Source organism: Oncorhynchus gorbuscha, linkage group LG21, assembly GCF_021184085.1.
Source record: "Oncorhynchus gorbuscha isolate QuinsamMale2020 ecotype Even-year linkage group LG21, OgorEven_v1.0, whole genome shotgun sequence".
Classification (NCBI taxonomy): Eukaryota; Metazoa; Chordata; class Actinopteri; order Salmoniformes; family Salmonidae; genus Oncorhynchus; species Oncorhynchus gorbuscha.
Window position 1 is genome coordinate 25436838 of NC_060193.1, and position 19381 is coordinate 25456218.

General features: G+C 43.6%; 1 protein-coding gene across 1 annotated transcript; it reads left to right on the forward strand.

The window, feature by feature from the left end:
* The first annotated feature begins 8412 nt into the window (after positions 1-8412).
* LOC124008930 (U2 small nuclear ribonucleoprotein A'-like) lies at positions 8413-17718 on the forward strand. Its single transcript, XM_046320528.1, has 4 exons — positions 8413-8913; positions 10286-10477; positions 16550-16627; positions 17050-17718. The coding sequence occupies exons 1-4, from the start codon at positions 8855-8857 to the stop codon at positions 17192-17194; spliced, it is 474 nt and encodes a 157-aa protein (XP_046176484.1). The 5' UTR covers positions 8413-8854; the 3' UTR covers positions 17195-17718.
* The last annotated feature ends 1663 nt before the right edge of the window (positions 17719-19381 follow it).

A 19381-nucleotide genomic window follows, 5' to 3' on the forward strand; every position in this document is an offset into this window, starting at 1 on the left:
TGGACCATTCTTCATATTCACAGGAAACTGCAGAGCGTGAAAAATCCAGCAGCGTTGCAGTTCTTAACACACCCAAACCGATATGCCTGTCACCTACTACCATACCCCGTTCAAAGGCACAAATATTTTGCCTTGCCCATTCACCCTATGAATTGTACACATACACAATCCATGTCTCAACCGTCTCAAGGCAAAATAATAATTCTATAACCGATCTCCTCCTCTTCATCTACACTGATTGAAGTGGATTCAACAGCTGACATCGATAAGGGATCATAGCGTTCACCTGGATTCAGTCTACAGTGCCTTCGGAAAGTATTCAGACCCCTTGACATTTTCAACATTTTGTTACATTACAGCCTTATTCTAAAATGTATTAAATAATTTCCCCCCCTCATCAATCTACACACAATACCCAATAATGACAAAGCAAAAAATGTACCTTTGGCAATTATAGCCGTGAGTCTTCTTGGCACACCTATATTTGGGGAGTGTCTCTCATTCTTCTCTGTAGATCCTCTAAAGCTCTGTCAGGTTGGATGGGGAGTGTTGCTGCACAGCTATTTCCAGATCTCTCCAGAGACGATAGATCGGGTGCAGGTCCGGGCTCTGGCTGGGCCACTCAAGGACATTCAGAGACTTGTCCCGAAGCCACTCCTGCACGTTCTTGGCTGTGTGCTGTCGTGTCTCTGACTGATTAAATAAAATGACAGGATATTTTTCAAATTGATTACCTAACATTTAATTGATTACGTGATTTAATTAAACCATGTAACAATAAATTAATTAATAACCTGGGGCACCACGGAAGAGTGCTTATAGAGCTGCTGTCTTCCGAATAAACTATTTTAACCTCTCTGGGATCGTTTGGGACGCTAGCGTCCCACCTCGCCAACAGCCAGTGAAATTGTAGGGCGCCAAATTCAAAACAACAGAAATCTCATAATTACAATTCCTCAACCATACAAGTATTTTACACCATTTTAAAGATGCACTTCTCGTTAATCCAACCACGACGTCCGATTTCAAAAAGGCTTTTCGGCGAAAGCAGAACATATCATTACGTTAGGTCAGCAACTAGTCACAGAAAGCATTCAGCCATTTTCCAACCAAAGAGAACAAAAAGCAGAAATATAGATAAAATGAATCACTAACCTTTGACGATCCTCATCAGATGGCACTCCCAGGACTCAATGTTACACAATACATGTATGTTTTGTTCGATCAAGTTCATATTTATATCCAAAAACCTCAGTTTACATTGGTGCCATGTTCAGAAATGCCTCCAAAACATCCGGAGAAATTGCAGAGAGCCACATCAAATAACAGAAATACTCATCATAAACTTTGATGAAAGATACATGTTTTATGTCATGTTTTGTCTTATATTGTCTTGTCATTTTGCTTTTCCTTCTGTTCGTTTTCCCCCTGTGTCAGATTAATCAATCATTTAGTCTTCCCACACCTGTTCCCTATCTTTTCCCCTGATTAGAGTCCCTATTTCTCCCCTTGTTTTCCGTTTCTGCGGATCCTTGTCTATTGTTCACCGTGCTGTGTCATCGCCCTGTCATCTGTTTCCCTCAGATGCTGCGTTGAGCAGTCCACGTTCAAAAGCAACCTGCAGTTCATGATCAGTCTCCAGTTTGTTCTCGTCATTACGAGTGGAATTGTGCTTTATGATTGTATATTTCTTTACTGGATTAAACAAAAGTCGCTTTTGGGTCCTCATTCACCTCATAACAGAAGGATACCAAGAATTATATGGATTCTTCACTCTACCGAGTTTGCTGGTCAGGAATTGTCTGCTGCTCGGCATGCGTTGAGACCCTCGCCAGGTCTCCCACCTCTCAGGACAGTAAATGTTTGCCACCAGCTTTCCGGGTCTTCTGAGTCTCCGGAACCTAGGGTTAATAACCCACCTTGTTATCCGGGCAGTCCAAATACTCACCCAGTGTGATATTGTTCTTCTCCAACCCAACGCATTTAGTTCACTCCTCTGGTTCCAGTGGGGCACAGCACTGGGAGGCAAGCGCTGAGTGCAAAATCTGAACTTTAAAGAGGAGCTGAAAAGTTCAGTTTTTGGGAAAGAGTTCCATTCCTATGTAGGGTCGGATTTTTATAATAAATCTTCAATAATATTTCAACTGGACAATAGCATATTCATTACAGAGGAAAAATAAGGCACGGGTAGCGCACCGAGCCGTGTACGCGCAGTAAACAACTGATTGGCCTCAGCCTAGTCCACTTGTTGAAACAGCTCTTATTCGACACTCTTCCACAATAGAAGCCTCAAACAACTGGTAACCATAGCTCTCCAGTTCATTACGACGGGTAGATCTTCGTCACCGAGCTCATAGAAGAGAGACTGTTGACATCTTTCTGCTGGAAGGAACGGAGAATCACCAACCGCCTCTGTCTCTATTGCGGTTCCGCTGGTCATTTTGTCATTTCATGTCCAGTTAAAGGCCAGAGCTCATCAGTAAGCGGAGGGCGACTGCAGTACCTGTACTGCCTTACCGGTCCATCTACGCTGGACCGGATCTGGCCGGGAACATGACATAGACAGTTAGGGAGCCCAGTCATGTTTGCCTTGGATGGCAATCTCTCCCCAGTATATTATGTGAAACCCTACAAACCTCAGATTTGAGACCATTCCTTTTTGGATTTTTTGTTCAGGTTTTCACCTGTTGTTTTGGGTCATCCCTGGTTGTGTTATAATCCTTCTTTTGATTGGTCAGATTCTATCCTTTCCAAAACGTTTTTGTCAGAAAATGTCTGCTATTTCTCCTGTTTTTCTGTCCAATACTACTAATAATATACATGCCGGAGGAATATAATGAATCGGTCTTCAGTATCCAGAGCCAACTCCCTTCCTCCTCACCGGTCAGATAGTTGTTCTATCTCCAAAGCGTTTTGCATCCGCTTATCCTTGTTCACCTGTGTGCACTAAACAGTTTATTGTTGGGTGGTCCCGGGTCGGGAACCCACTACCCTGGCGTGGGAGCCATGCTGTCCCAGGCAGTTTACTCTTGGGTTAACCTTATTCATCCAAGCTACGATACTCCCCCTAATCTAAATATCAATATCAGTCAATTATTAATCATCACCTTATTCAGTCTCATTCTGATTGTCATAAAGTACTTGGTTATCTATTTGAACTCTGGCTAACAAGTTGAATCAGCAATACACAAATTGGCGTTGTTTTAATTATTTATTTACTAAATAATCACACAGAATTACATATATATGCACAGGATAGATCATACATTGATTACTAATCATGTCATGAAGTCCCTTGTGGAGTAACCCCGACACTGTCTGGCTGTTCTTCAGTGGCTCACACAAAGAAAGGGCCATTGGGTTTGAATGAAAGAGCAGGACTCAGGACTGAGGGACAAAGGAATAAGTCTGTAATTTTTTTCTGCTTCTGCCCCTGGTCTTGCTGGGTCTCAGTCTGTTCCCTGAGAACCTGTTCTTGTTCCTACTTGCTGTGTCTCAGTCTGTCCCTAGTTGTTACTCTCCTGGCCTGAATCTGTTTTATGCATTCTCAATAACCTAGCCCATTCGGAAAAGTCTGAAAAGTTGCAAGATCTATGATTTCCTTTGAGCCAGTGCTTTGATAGATGGGTCGAAGATGTTTTGTCTTATATTGTCTTGTCATTTTGCTTTTCCTTCTGGTTTGCCCTGCTGGAGATCGTTCCCCTTTTTGTCCTTTGAATACTCTTTCTGGACGTCCCCACCTGTTCCTATCTTTTTAATCCCATTTCTCATTTAGAGCGGATATTGTTTGAAGTACGTGGTTTAATTATTAATTTACTAAATCCTTCTTAGGAGATTGTCTGTCCTCGTCCTAGGCTGTGTTCTCAACTGCAGCTGTTGGCAACCTGCAGTTCATGATCGAGTCTCCAGTTTGTTCTGATTAATAATGTGCTTTATGATTGTACATTTCACTGGATTAGAACCATTTATTTCTAACATTTTACATAGAATTAAAGATGAACTTGTTCTTAATGCAACCGCTGTGTCAGATTTCAAAAACCTTTATTGCAAAGCACAATATTCAATCATCTGAGAACAGCGTTCAGCCACAAAAGCAAATGTTACAGAGTCAACAAAAGTCATAAATGCATTATAAAACCTTTGCTGGTCTTTGTGAATGCACTCCCAGGACTCCCACAAGAAATGTTTGTTTTGTTCTACGTCCATATTTATTTCCAAATGTTTTGTTAAGCTGTTACTGAAAATGCAAAATCCAGCTGAAAAGTCAAAAGAGTTCCATTAATTTCTAATAAATCTTCTAATGCGGGAAGTTTATTACAGAGGGAGAGAGATAATAAACAATATTTTCTGACAGATAAGAATGGTCCTTGATATTCCATTAGTGCCTCAAACAAGAAGATATTTTTAGACAGATTGGAATGTCTGGTTTATAGACACAGCATATTGGATAGGCAATCACTTAAATCTCCAGACCTGAAAACACTGTGCTATTGATTTGTGGATCGGAGAGAGTGTGAGAAACTGATGATGTCATTTCATGTCCTCTCTTTAAATGTAAGTTCTTTGTATTTTTAGTTAGTACTCTCTTGAATTAAACACTGTTACCTGGATTTTAAAGACTTGGTTATCTCGAATCTAACAAGTTGAATGCATATTGGTTTAATTATTAATTTTAAATAATCACACAGAACTCATTATATGAAGGATAGATCAAAGATTACTAATCATGTCATGAATTTGGTTTTGGCTGGTTACAAAGGGGATTGGGTTTGAATGAAAGAGCAGGAAGACTGAGGGACAAATTCCTATCAGATCTTGAGAACCTATGCTACTGTAAATACAGAATGTAATCACATTCTTCTTTCGGAAAAGGGCAAATAATTTAGTTGCTTTGAAGAGTTCGAAGATACCATTTGCCAAGTAATCAGCATTGTCCTTTGAATACTCTTTCTGGCTAGTCTACGTTGAAAATTCCTAGGCTGTGTTCTCAACTGCAGTTGAAATGATTAATAAATCATTTCAATTAGAACCATTTATTCTAATACTATTATGTTATCTTGAAATCTCATGGGTTCTTGGTTAGCTGTTAGGTTGTTACTGAAAATGCAAGTAAAAAATTAATTGTCTGTACCTGCGGGAGGTTTAAGGGAGAGGGATGATATATTTTTTCTGACAGATAAGAATGGTCCTTGATATTCCATTAGTGGAGGAGAAGATATCTTTTAGACAGGAACTGGTTTATGAGGTTGACTCTCCAGACCTGAAAACACTGGCTTTTTACTGGGGAGAGAAGGACGTGTTTCATAGTTCTCAACCAATGTCTGTTCACTTGGGTGTGGATGATGTCATTTCATGTCCTCTCTTTAAATGGGTTCTTTTGTATTTTTAGTTAGTACTCTTGAATTAAACACTGTTACCTGGCTTTTAAGACTGGTCTCGATCTACTTCATGCATAATTGATGAATTTACAACTCATTAATGAAGAAGAAAGAGTGCGAATTTGGTTTTGGCTACAAAACTAGGAATGTAGTATTCCACTAACGATGGCGACAACTAGGATGTAATCACTTCTTCTTTGGGAATAATAGTTCAAAGTTCATACCATTCTGCCATAATCAGCTTGCGCTGTATTCTGGCTGGTCTAGTCGAAATTCACAATTCTAACGTGGCAATCTCACCTCCACGTTATCTTGTCTCATGTAAATTACGTTAGGTTGTAGTTGAAATTAGCCCTTTTAAATTCTACGGACAGCAGTCCTCACGTCATCTAAGGTTGACTCCCGTCAACAGGCTTTTTACTGGGGAGAGAAGTGTTGTTCTCAACCAATGTCTGTTCACTTGGGTGTGGCCACTGACTGGGCCTAAGTTATACTATGAAACAATTATCTTATTTAGGAGGCTAAAATTCAATGTAATCTTTTCACAAATAGTTTCATATTTAAACATTTCAATGGCACAACAATTCCATGTGAATCTGATACCTAGAATGTGTAGACTTTCCTAGATCCAATTTATGTCGTCCTATCATCAGATATAATGTCCCAGACAACAACTGATCTGACATACCGGTAATATTCTTTAAGTACCAACAGACACTTTCAACTGGTTGAGGAAGGGAAATAATGTTCCATTCCCCAACCTTTTGATGTTACCATCCATTCTCTGTGGTAACAAAGGGCTTTCCAAGAGTCCATTCTGTAGATTGGAGGGAGAAGGGAGAAGGGTATTTATAGGGGAAGTCATAAACCTCACCCAACAGGGCAACATCATGAAGGTGCTTAGGGTCATTGTCCTGTTGGAAGGGGAAGCTTTGCCCCAGTCTGAGGTCCTGAACACTCTGGAGCAGGTTTTCATCAAGGATCTCTCTGTATTTTGTGCCGTTCATCTTTGCCTCAATCCTGACTACTCTCCACCATGCCACCACTGTGCTTCACCATAGGGATGGTGCCAGATTCCCTCCAGAAACTTGGCATTCAGACCAAATAGTTTAATTTTGGTTCAGACCAGAGAATCTTTGTGCCTTTTGGCAAACTCCAAGTGGCCTGTCATGTGTCTTTTACTGAGGAGTGGCTTCCGCCTGGCCACTCTACAATAACGATCTGATTGGTGGAGGGCTGCAGAGATGGTTGTCCTTCTGGAAGGTTCTCCCATCTCCACAGAGGAACTCTGAAGCACTGTCAGATTGAGCATCGGGTTCTTGGTCACCTCCCTGACTAAGGCCCTTCTTCCCCGATTCCTCAGTTTGGCCGTGTGGCCAGCTCTAGGAAGAGTCTTGGTGGTTCCAAACTTCTTCCATTTAAGAATGATGGAGGCCACTGTGTTCTTGGGGACCTTCAATGTTGCAGAATCTTTTTAATACCCTTCCCCAGACACTATCCTGTCGCGGAGCACTACGGACAATTATTTTGACCTCATGGCTTGGTTTTTGCTCTGACATGCACTATCAACTGTGGGACCTTAAATAGACAGGTGTTTACCTTTCCAAATCATGTCCAATCATTTGAATCTACCACAGGTGGAATCCTATCAAGTTGTAAAAACATCAAAGGTGATCATTGAAAACAAGATGCACATGAGCTCAATTTGGAGTGTCATAGCAAAGGGTCGGAATACTTATATAAATGTGATATTACATTTAAAATGTTTAATACATTTGCAAACATTTATTAAAACCTGTTTTCACTATGGAGTATTGTGGGCAGATTGCTGAGGATGTATTTGTATTTAATCAATTTTAGAATAAGGCTGTAACGTAACAAAATGCGGAAAAAGTCAAGGGGTCTGAATACTTTCCGAAGGTGCTGTATATGCAGTTCTCTTAGCCGGCAAGCAAGCCAGCCAGATAAAGTTAGTTATTTTAGTATGCATGCTAGCCTAGCCAGCTAAATAGCCAACCACCATGGTTGACATAACTAAGTAATAAGCCAGAAATCAACACCAATTAATCTAGCCAAAGCAGGAACCCAGAGACCACAACAACAACAAATCCAGTAGCTATACAGTAGAGAGCGGAGACTTACCGATTGATGGCTGAGTTGTCAACCAAATAAGAGCCAAGGAGCGAGGTGCTTCAGAGCGAGAGGCTGTTTCCCCGGGCCGAGGGGGAGCCAGCTAATAGAATAGCAAAGGTACTAAAACCCAGAAATGAGTCTGGGTTGTTCAGCCATTCCTTTGGGGAAAATGTATGGAGAAAGACGGGCTTTGGAGATCTTATACGTTTTGTTCTATGAGAGCATCAACATCCCTGCTGTTCACAGCGTGGTTACCAGGGGACTAAAACAGCTGAGAAGTTGAGCCTCACACTTCAAATCGCTTAGTGGTTGCGGAAAATAACCCACTATGCTGTTTACTTTCTGCTTCTACATCATATCGCTGAGTCTATCTTTAATAATATGTATACAGATAATGTTACTGTTGCTGTGTTATTTTAGCCAGTGATATTACTGTTTAGTGTTATATGGCTTATTTCAGGGGAAATGTGCAGTATCTATTAGTATTCTAAAGTACACTGAACCAAAAATAAATGCAACATGCAAAAATTTCAAAGGTTTTACTGAGTTACAGTTCATATAAAGAAATCAGTCAATTTAAATAAAAGCATTAGGCCCTAATCTATGGATTTCACATCACTAGGAGTATAGATATGCTAGTCACGGAACTTTTTTTTTTAAAGGTAGGGGCGTGGATCAGAAACCCAATCAGTATCTGGTGTGACCATTTGCCACATCTCCTTCGCATGGAGTTGATCAGGCTGTTGATTATGGCCTGTGGAATGTTTTTCCACTCTTCAATGGCTGTGCGAAGTTGCTGGATATTGACGGGAACTGGAACACGCTGTTGTACACATGACTTGAACACGCTATTGTACACATAACATGTCTGGTGAGTATGCAGGCCATGGAACAACTGGGACATTTTCAGCTTCCAGAAATTATGTACAGAGCCTTGCAACATGAGGCTGTGTGTTATGCTGAAACATGAGGCGATGGCGGTGAATGAAAGGCATGACAATGGGCCTCAGGATCTCGTCACGGTATCCCTTGACTACAAGAATAACTATAAAAACGATTTTTGTTTGGGAATAACTGGGCCAGTACATTAACTGGGCCAGTACATTGTGGAACATTTAGAGAGAAATGTATTATGTAGAATGAACATGGCTCTCTGACACGTGGAATAAGGAATCGTGTCAACTCTATTCATTACATTTCTATCTGAAACGTAACATATTGTTAAGCCACTTGTTTTGCCGGGTCAATGTCTTTGGGAGATCCAGTGGACAGGAAGGGGTTAATGGCCAATGTGATTATCCGGATCTTGTGATCCAGAGCTGAGCCATGAATGAGTGCCTTTTATGTGCAGTGAGCAGACTGCATCTCAGCCGGTAAAGCTGCCTGAAAACCACAAATCGCGGTGAGTTGGATCAAATGGAATGATTACCTGTATATAGATCTGTTCATGCGCTGTATGTATTGTTTGTGAAATCATGTTTGCCTATTTGAACTGACCTGCTTCTATGAATGTTCCTAAGTATCTCTGACAAGTTTGAGAGACAGCTTTGCTGCACCCGTGGTGTCATTCGTGAGCGATCCAGATTGTTTTTTAAGAGTTGCTGACCATACAACCGTAGCTTTTTCATATAATTATTTCAAATGGTAAGATTTAAAGATGTTTGTAGAACTATGAGAGGGCTTATCTGCCTGGAGAAAAACATTTCACTGAGGGAATTACATGTACTGGCATTTCGTCTGGTTTTCTAACAGAGTGGGTCATTCATTCATAGCCTCCTGGACTCCAATACTCTCAGCCCCGATCTAATGGTGAATGGACTTTATAGTAGCACATGACAACAGGCACTGCTGTTGATCTACTATATTCTACAAATAAAGAAGGGTGAACTGAATGATAACCGAACCACCTCACTGACGATAAACTACTGTATTATGTTCCTCTAGCCATAAAATGCTTGTTAGTGTATTCTTTCTACCCGTGTAACAGTGCGTAAAAGATTACAAATAGTATTTGAACCCAGTTTTCTCTGGGACATCAGCTGATTTAACTATCATGTCAGTCAATTATATGTACAATTCAGCAGATGTTTAGGTGAGCGATTAGCATTTTGGCTGCTTGTTTATGTTTAACTCCTGGAAAAGAGGTTTTGGTAATTAGTCATCTCAATAACTAAACCATGATGCCCTTGTCGTTTTGATTTGAGGGTGGATATTGGGAGTTATGGCACCATGTATCTGAATCCCCTGGTAATCTGGCTAGTTGACACCAAGAAGTGAGGTGTTGGGAGGCTGTAGCTCTGCCTCTTGGCCATGGAGACAGGGGGGCCTGGTCAGCCCGGTCAGCCAGGCCCGGTGCTGGGGCTTCGGAGTCTCTCCTTTGCCTACCAGGGATTGCTAGAGATTCCCTACGAAGTCATACTAGCCCAGCGAGACACCCTGGAAGTGTTGGACCTCAGCTACAACCTGCTGGAGGAGTATCCTTCTGCTCTGAGCCCTGTAGAGACAGAGGCAAACACACACACACACACACACACACACACACACACACACACACACACACACACACACACACACACACACACACACACACACACACACACACACACACACACACACACACACACACACACACACACACACACACACACACACACACACACACACACACATCTGAATTCCATCTCTCTCTTTCATGCACCAATCAGAGACATGCTATGCATGTGTACTATACTATTAACACACAGTCTACCTGGCAATGTTTCTCCTTCATTCAGCTGCCAACGGAGCCCAGCTCTCCTGGGTGAACTGGAGAAGCTCAGCACTCTGATCCTGGACTGCAACAGCTACTCGTCCCACGTCAAGTTCCCCTACATGCCTAGTGTCACCACCGTGTGGATCAACAAGAACAAGGTCGGCAACCTGCCCATCTTCGTTGAGGAGATCCGAAGCAAGTTCCCCAACATCAAGTAAGACTGGCTTTTACTGAAGCCATTGGGGCAGTGTGTGCGTGTGTGTTTCTGCCTGGCCACCCAGGCAAAAAAGCCAACATCTTTGTTGTTTTCATTCCGAACTGCGTTCAGTAGGGTGCAGCATTGTGGAGCATTGAACAGACATGTTAATACAACATAAAAAAACATGAAACGAACGCCATTTTCAAGTTTGAAATGTATCATGCACAAGTACAATGCAGTAATACATAAATCAATGTTATCCTAAAAACAACATAAGTTAGAACAAACAAGAAATACAAATAAGATAAGAACAACACAAGAAAGTAAGTAAGCTATATAGAGGGTCAGTTCCAATACCATATTTACAATGTGCAGGGGTACTGGAGCGATAGAGGTAGATACAGTGAGGGAAAAAAAGTATTTGATCCCCTGCTGATTTTTTACATTTTCCCACTGACAAAGAAATGATCAGTCTATAATTTTAATGGTAGGTTTATTTGAACAATGAGAGAGAAAAACCAAATAAATCCAGAAAAACGCATGTCAAAATGTTTATCAATTGATTTGTATTTTAATGAGGGAAATAAGTATTTGACCCCTCTGCAAAACATGACTTAGTACTTGGTGGCAAAACCCTTGTTGGCAATCACAGAGGTCAGACATTTCTTGACGTTGGCCACCAGGTTTGCACACATCTCAGGAGGGATTTTGTCCCAGTCCTCTTTGCAGATCTTCTCCAAGTCATTAAGGTTTCAAGGCTGACGGCAACTCAAACCTTCAGCTCCCTCCACAGATTTTCTATGGGATTAAGGTCTGGAGACGGGCTAGGCCACTCCAGGACCTTAATGTGCTTCTTCTTGAGCCACTCCTTTGTTGCCTTGTGTGTTTTGGGTCATTGTCATGCTGGAATACCCATCCACGACCCATTTTCAATGCCCTGGCTGAGGGAAGGAGGTTCTCACCCAAGATTTGACGGTACATGGCCCCGTCCATCGTCCCTTTGATGCAGTGAAGTTGTCCTGTCCCCAAAGCAGAAAAACACCCCCAAAGCATAATGTTTCCACCTCCATGTTTGACGGTGGGGATGGTGTTCTTGGGGTCATAGGCAGCATTCCTCCTCCTCCAAACACGAGTTGAGTTGATGCCAAAGAGCTCCATTTTTGTCTCATCTGACCACAACACTTTCACCCAGTTGTCCTGTGAATCATTCAGATGTTCATTGGCAAACTTCAGACGGGCATGTATATGTGCTTTCTTGAGCAGGGGGACCTTGCGGGTGCTGCAGGATTTCAGTCCTTCATTGCGTAGTGTGTTACCAATTGTTTTCTTGGTGACTATGGTCCCAGCTGCCTTGAGATCATTGACAAGATCCTCCCGTGTAGTTCTGGGCTGATTCCTCACCGTTCTCTTGATCATTGCAACTCCACGAGGTGTGATCTTGCATGGAGCCCCAGACCGAGGGAGATTGACAGTTATTTTGTGTTTCTTCCATTTACATTTACATTACATTTAAGTCATTTAGCAGACGCTCTTATCCAGAGCGACTTACAAATTGGTGCATTCACCTTATGACATCCAGTGGAACAACCACTTTACAATAGTGCATCTAAATATTTTAAGGGGGGGAGGGGGGGTGAGAAGGATTACTTTATCCTATCCTAGGTATTCCTTAAAGAGGTGGGGTTTCAGGTGTCTCCGGAAGGTGGTGATTGACTCCGCTGTCCTGGCGTCGTGAGGGAGTTTGTTCCACCATTGGGGAGCCAGAGCAGCGAACAGTTTTGACTGAGCTGAGCGGGAACTGTACTTCCTCAGTGGTAGGGAGGCGAGCAGGCCAGAGGTGGATGAACGCAGTGCCCTTATTTGGGTGTAGGGCCTGATCAGAGCCTGGAGGTACTGAGGTGCCGTTCCCTCACAGCTCCATAGGCAAGCACCATGGTCTTGTAGCGGATGCGAGCTTCAACTGGAAGCCAGTGGAGAGAGCGGAGGAGCGGGGTGACGTGAGAGAACTTGGGAAGGTTGAACACTAGACGGGCTGCGGCGTTCTGGATGAGTTGTAGGGTTTAATGGCACAGGCAGGGAGCCCAGCCAACAGCGAGTTGCAGTAATCCAGACGGGAGATGACAAGTGCCTGGATTAGGACCTGCGCCGCTTCCTGTGTGAGGCAGGGTCGTACTCTGCGGATGTTGTAGAGCATGAACCTACAGGAACGGGCCACCGCCTTGATGTTAGTTGAGAACGACAGTTTGTTGTCCAGGATCACGCCAAGGTTCTTAGCGCTCTGGGAGGAGGACACAATGGAGTTGTCAACCGTGATGGCGAGATCATGGAACGGGCAGTCCTTCCCCGGGAGGAAGAGCAGCTCCGTCTTGCCGAAGTTCAGCTTGAGGTGGTGATCCGTCATCCACACTGATATGTCTGCCAGACATGCAGAGATGCGATTCGCCACCTGGTCATCAGAAGGGGGAAAGGAGAAGATTAATTGTGTGTCGTCTGCATAGCAATGATAGGAGAGACCATGTGAGGTTATGACAGAGCCAAGTGACTTGGTGTATAGCGAGAATAGGAGAGGGCCTAGAACAGAGCCCTGGGGACACCAGTGGTGAGAGCGCGTGGTGAGGAGACAGATTCTCGCCACGCCACCTGGTAGGAGCGACCTGTCAGGTAGGACGCAATCCAAGCGTGGGCCGCGCCGGAGATGCCCAACTCGGAGAGGGTGGAGAGGAGGATCTGATGGTTCACAGTATCGAAGGCAGCCGATAGGTCTAGAAGGATGAGAGCAGAGGAGAGAGAGTTAGCTTTAGCGGTGCGGAGCGCCTCCGTGATACAGAGAAGAGCAGTCTCAGTTGAATGACTAGTCTTGAAACCTGACTGATTTGGATCAAGAAGGTCATTCTGAGAGAGATAGCGGGAGAGCTGACCAAGGACGGCACGTTCAAGAGTTTTGGAGAGAAAAGAAAGAAGGGATACTGGTCTGTAGTTGTTGACATCGGAGGGATCGAGTGTAGGTTTTTTCAGAAGGGGTGCAACTCTCGCTCTCTTGAAGACGGAAGGGACGTAGCCAGCGGTCAGGGATAAGTTGATGAGCGAGGTGAGGTAAGGGAGAAGGTCTCCGGAAATGGTCTGGAGAAGAGAGGAGGGGATAGGGTCGAGCGGGCAGGTTGTTGGGCGGCCGGCCGTCACAAGACGCGAGATTTCATCTGGAGAGAGAGGGGAGAAAGAGGTCAGAGCACAGGGTAGGGCAGTGTGAGCAGAACCAGCGGTGTTGTTTGACTTAGCAAACGAGGATCGGATGTCGTCGATCTTCTTTTCAAAATGGTTGACGAAGTCATCTGTAGAGAGGGAGGAGGGGGGGGGGGGGAGGAGGATTCAGGAGGGAGGAGAATGTGGCAAAGAGCTTCCTAGGGTTAGAGGCAGATGCTTGGAATTTAGAGTGGTAGAAAGTGGCTTTAGCAGCAGAGACAGAGGAGGAAAATGTAGAGAGGAGGGAGTGAAAGGATGCCAGGTCCGCAGGGAGGCGAGTTTTCCTCCATTTCCGCTCGGCCTTCCGGAGCCCTGTTCTGTGAGCTCGCATTGAGTCGTCAAGCCATGGAGCGGGAGGGGAGGACCGAGCCGGCCTGGAAGATAGGGGACATAGAGAGTCAAAGGATGCAGAAAGGGAGGAGAGGAGGGTTGAGGAGGCAGAATCAGGAGATAGGTTGGAGAAGGTTTGAGCAGAGGGAAGAGATGATAGGATGGAAGAGGAGAGAGTAGCGGGGGGAGAGAGAGCGAAGGTTGGGACGGCGCGATACCATCCGAGTAGGGGCAGTGTGGGAAGTGTTGGATGAGAGCGAGAGGGAAAAGGATACAAGGTAGTGGTCGGAGACTTGGAGGGAAGTTGCAATGAGGTTAGTGGAAGAACAGCATCTAGTAAAGATGAGGTCGAGCGTATTGCCTGCCTTGTGAGTAGGGGGAAGGTGAGAGGGTGAGGTCAAAAGAGGAGAGGAGTGGAAAGAAGGAGGCAGAGAGGAATGAGTCAAAGGTAGACGTGGGGAGGTTAAAGTCGCCCAGAACTGTGAGAGGTGAGCCGTCCTCAGGAAAGGAGCTTATCAAGGCATCAAGCTCATTGATGAACTCTCCGAGGGGACCTGGAGGGCGATAAATGATAAGGATGTTAAGCTTGAAAGGGCTGGTAACTGTGACAGCATGAAATTCAAAGGAGGCGATAGACAGATGGGTAAGGGGAGAAAGAGAGAATGACCACATGGGAGAGATAAGGATCCCTATGCCACCACCCCGCTGACCAGAAGCTCTCGGGGTGTGCGAGAACACGTGGGCGGACGAAGAGAGAGCAGTAGGAGTAGCAGTGTTATCTGTGGTGATCCATGTTTCTGTCAGTGCCAAGAAGTCGAGGGACTGGAGGGAGGCATAGGCTGAGATGAACTCTGCCTTGTTGGCTGCAGATCGGCAGTTCCAGAGGCTACCGGAGACCTGGAACTCCACGTGGGTCGTGCGCGCTGGGACCACCAGATTAGGTGGCAGCGGCCACGCGGTGTGGAGCGTTTGTATGGTCTGTGCAGAGAGGAGAGAACAGGGATAGACAGACACATAGTTGACAGGCTACAGAAGAGGCTACGCTAATGCAAGGAGATTGGAATGACAAGTGGACTACACGTCTCGAATGTTCAGAAAGTTAAGCTTACGTAGCAAGAATCTTATTGACTAAAATTATTAAAAATGATACAGTACTGCTGAAGTAGGCTAGCTGGCAGTGGCTGCGTTATTGACTTTGTAGGCTAGCTGACAGTGGCTGCGTTGTTGACACTACACTAATCAAGTCGTTCCGTTGAGTGTAGTAGTTTCTACAGTGCTGCTATTCGGGGGCTAGCTGGCTAGCTAGCAGTGTTGATTACGTTACGTTGCGTTAAAAGAACGACAATAGCTGGCTAGCTAACCTAGAAAATCGCTCTAGACTACACAATTATCTTTGATACACAGACGGCTATGTAGCTAGCTATGTAGCTAGCTACGATCAAACAAATCAAACCGTTGTGCTGTAATGAAATGAAATGAAAAATGTGATACTACCTGTGGAGCGAAGCGGAATGCGACCGGGTTGTTGAGTGCGGAAGTTCTATTCAGTAGACGTTGGCTAGCTGTTGGCTAGCTAGCAGTGTCTCCTACGTTAAGGACGACAAATAGCTGGCTAGCTAACCTCGGTAAATTAAGATAATCACTCTAAGACTACACACTCTAAACTACACAATTATCTTGGATACGAAGACAGCAAAGACAACTATGTAGCTAGCTAACACTACACTAATCAAGTCGTTCAGTTGAGTGTAATAGTTTCTACAGTGCTGCTATTCGGTAGACGGTGGACGTTTGCTAGCTGGCTAGCTGCTGGGCAGATAGCAGTGTAGACTACGTTAGGACGACGAAATACGAAGTTGCAATAGAAGTGCTGACTGTTTCACTTTGTTGTCCTCTTTCTTTTCCTTTTTCTTCTGTCCTTCTTTTGTCCTTATTTTGTCTTCCTTTCTTCTGTTAACTAGATATTTTTTGTTGATTTGTTTTGTTGATTCTTCCCTTTGCGAATAATCACCAAGCTGCTTGGCGATGGTCTTGTAGCCCATTCCAGCCTTGTGTAGGTCTACAATCTTGTCCTTGACATCCTTGGAAAGCTCTTTGGTCTTGGCCATGGTGGAGAGTTTGGAATCTGATTGATTGATTGCTTCCGTGGACATTTGTCTTTTATACAACTAACAAACTGAGATTAGGAGCACTCCCTTTGAGACTGTGCCCCTAATCTCAGCTCGTTACCTGTATAAAAGACACCAGGGGAGCCAGAAATCTTTCTGATTGAGAGGGGGGTCAAATACTTATTTCTCTCATTAAAATGCAAATAAATGTATTACATTTTACATTTTTTCTCACTGTTCAAATAAACCTACCATTAAAATTATAGAGTGATCAATTCTTTGTCAGTGGGAAAACGTACAAAATCAGCAGGGGATCAAATACTTTTTTCCCTCACTGTATGTAAAGGAGTAAGGTGATTAGGCATTTAAGTGTTGTTGTCTGACCTCTGGATGTTTTTAATTCCTGTAGGATTCTCAGCATGATGAACAACGAATCAGCACCCAGCTACTTCAATGGAGGGAGTCTAGACCAGTACATAGACTACAGGTGAGCTTGAGTGAACACAGCTGATACACTAAAGCTGCACCTCTTTGATCAGGTGTCTTTTTATATTCAGATGAGAAGGTGTTGTGTAACCTCCACAGGTCATAGGAATATGACATGATTCCATAACTCAAAATAAGTTGGAGTTAAAATTGTGTGATATGCAGTGGATTCTGAAAGTGTTCAGACCCATTGACTTTTTCCATTTTGTTACGTTACAGCCTTGTTCGAAAATTGATTAAATTGTTTTTTCCCCGCATAAATCTATATACAAAAAAACACTTGGGTCACCTGTTACCGACCCGTGCTATATACCAGACTTACTGTTCCTCATTCATATGTTCTGTCATTACTACAGTATGAAATGATGTGCTTTATGCTTTTTGTGTCTCGCCCACCAACATATTCCTCCTCTGGCCACACAGGCAGTATGTGATCAGTCAGATCCCAAGCCTGAAGATCCTGGATGACACTGAGGTTTTGGAGAAAGAGAGAGCGCAGGCTAAGAAGACCTATAGGATGCAGAGGACCAGGGAAGGCAGCAAAAAGAGGAAGGAACATCAACATTAAACCCTCCATAACACTGCTCCCTATCGAACTGAACTTCAAAGATTTATCAAGATGAGAAAAATAATCATTGTATAGATAACTAGTTCAAGGCAAGTTAGCACAATTTCAAATATATTTTCAACATGTTTATCAAAATTAAAATGGGATAACTTATCTTATGACTTTATGGTTGAGGGGATTCTAAGCTGAAATATGGAATTGTTTTAAGATGGTCATACCATGGAGTATTTAGCTATTTGATTTGGAATTTTAGGACCCATTCAGGTACAACACATATTTGCTAAAATATTGAATTTGGCCTTTACTACTATAGCACATAGAAATACTTTGAATAACACATTCATAAATGGCTAAAAAGACAGTCAGACAATAAATCATTAGGAACAAGTGTCTGTCCTCTTTCTAAAAGATATAAGAATGCTCAGGAAATGTACAGTATCAGTCTAAAGTTTGGACACACCTACTCATTCAAGGGTTTTTCTTTATGTTTTACTATTTTCTACATTGTAGAATAATTGTGAAGACATTACAACTATGAAATAACACATATGGAATCATGTAGTTACCAAAAAGAACGTGTTAAACAAATCTGAACATATTTTAGATTCTTCAAAGTAGCCACCCTTTGCCTTGATGACAGCTTCGCACACTCTTGGCATTCTCTCAACCAGCTCTACTTGGAATGATTTTCCAACAGTCTTGAAGGAGTTCCTACATATGCTGAGCACTTATTTGCTGCGTTTCCTTCACTTTGCGGTCCAATTCATCCCAAACCATCTCAATTGGGTTGAGGTCGGGGGATTGTGGCGATCAGGTCATCTGATACAGCACTCCATCACGCCCCTCCTTGGTCAAATAGCCCTTACACATCCTAGAGGTGTGTTGGGTCATTGTCCTGTTGAAAAACAAATGATAGTGGGACTAAGCGTAAACCAGATGGTTTGGTGTATCGCTGCAGAATGCTGTTGTAGCCATGCTGGTTAAAAAAGTGTGCCTTGAATTCTAAATAAATCACAGACAGTGTCACCAGCTAAGCACCCCCACACCATCACACCTTCTCCATGCTTCATGTTTGGAACCACACTGGCAGAGATCATCTGTTCACTTACTCTGTATCTCACAAAGACATGGCGGTTGGAACCAAATCTCCCCAATTTGGACTCCAGACCAAAGGACAAATTTCCACCGATCTAATGTCCATTGCTCGTGTTTCTTGGCCCAAGCAATTCTCTTCTTCTTATTGGTGTCCTTTAGTGGTTTCTTTGTAGACATTTGACCACGAAGGCCTGATTCACGCAGTCTCCTCAGAACAGTTGATGTTCAGATGTCTGTGACTTGAACTCTATGAAGCATTTATATGGGCTGCAAGTTGAGGCTGGTAACTCTAATGAACTTGTCCTCTGCAGCAGAGGTAAATCTGGGTCTTCCTTTCCTGTGGTGGTACTCATGAGAGCCAGTTTAATCATAGCGCTTGATGGATTACATTGTTTTCCCCCCTCAATCTACTCACAATGCCCCATAATGACAAAAAGAAAACAGATATTTAGAATTTTTTACAAATGTAAAGAATCAAAAATATGACATATTTACAAAATTGTTGTTGAAGCAGTGATTACAGCCTCGAGTCTTCTTGGATATGATGCTACAAGCTTGGCACACCTGTATTGGCACACCATTATTCTCTGCAGATCCTCTCAAGCTCTGTCAGGATGGATGGGAAGCGTCGCTGCACAGCTATTTTCAGGTCTCTCCATAGATGTTCGATCGGGTTCAAGTCCGAGCTCTGGCTGGGCCACTCAAGGACATACAGAGACATGTCCCGAAGCCAATCCTGCGTTGTCTTGGTTGCGGAGTTGTCCTGTCAGAAGGTGAACCTTCGCCCCAGTCTGAAGACCCGAGCGATCTGGAGAAGTTTTCATCAGGGATCTCTCTGTACTTTGCTCTGTTCATCTTTGCCTCGATCCTGACTAGTATCCCAGTCCCTGCCACTGAAAAACAACCCCTCAGCATGATGCTGCCACCACCATGCTTCACCGTAGGGATGGTGCCAGGTTTCCTCCAGATGTGATGCTTGGCATTCAGGCCAAAGTGTTCAATCTTGGTTTCATCAGACTAGGGAATCTTCTTTCTCATGGTCTGAGAGTCCTTTAGATGCCTTGTAGCAAACTCCAAGCAGACGGTCATGTG

Bases quoted from the DNA above. Each gene is read 5' to 3' on its own strand.
- LOC124008930 (XM_046320528.1), top strand. From the start codon at position 8,855: ATGTGCAGTGAGCAGACTGCATCTCAGCCGGTAAAGCTGCCTGAAAAC. The intron at 8,914-10,285 runs GTGAGTTGGATC...TCCTTCATTCAG, and splicing joins CCTGAAAACCACAAATCGCG to CTGCCAACGGAGCCCAGCTC. The intron at 10,478-16,549 runs GTAAGACTGGCT...TAATTCCTGTAG, and splicing joins AGCAAGTTCCCCAACATCAA to GATTCTCAGCATGATGAACA.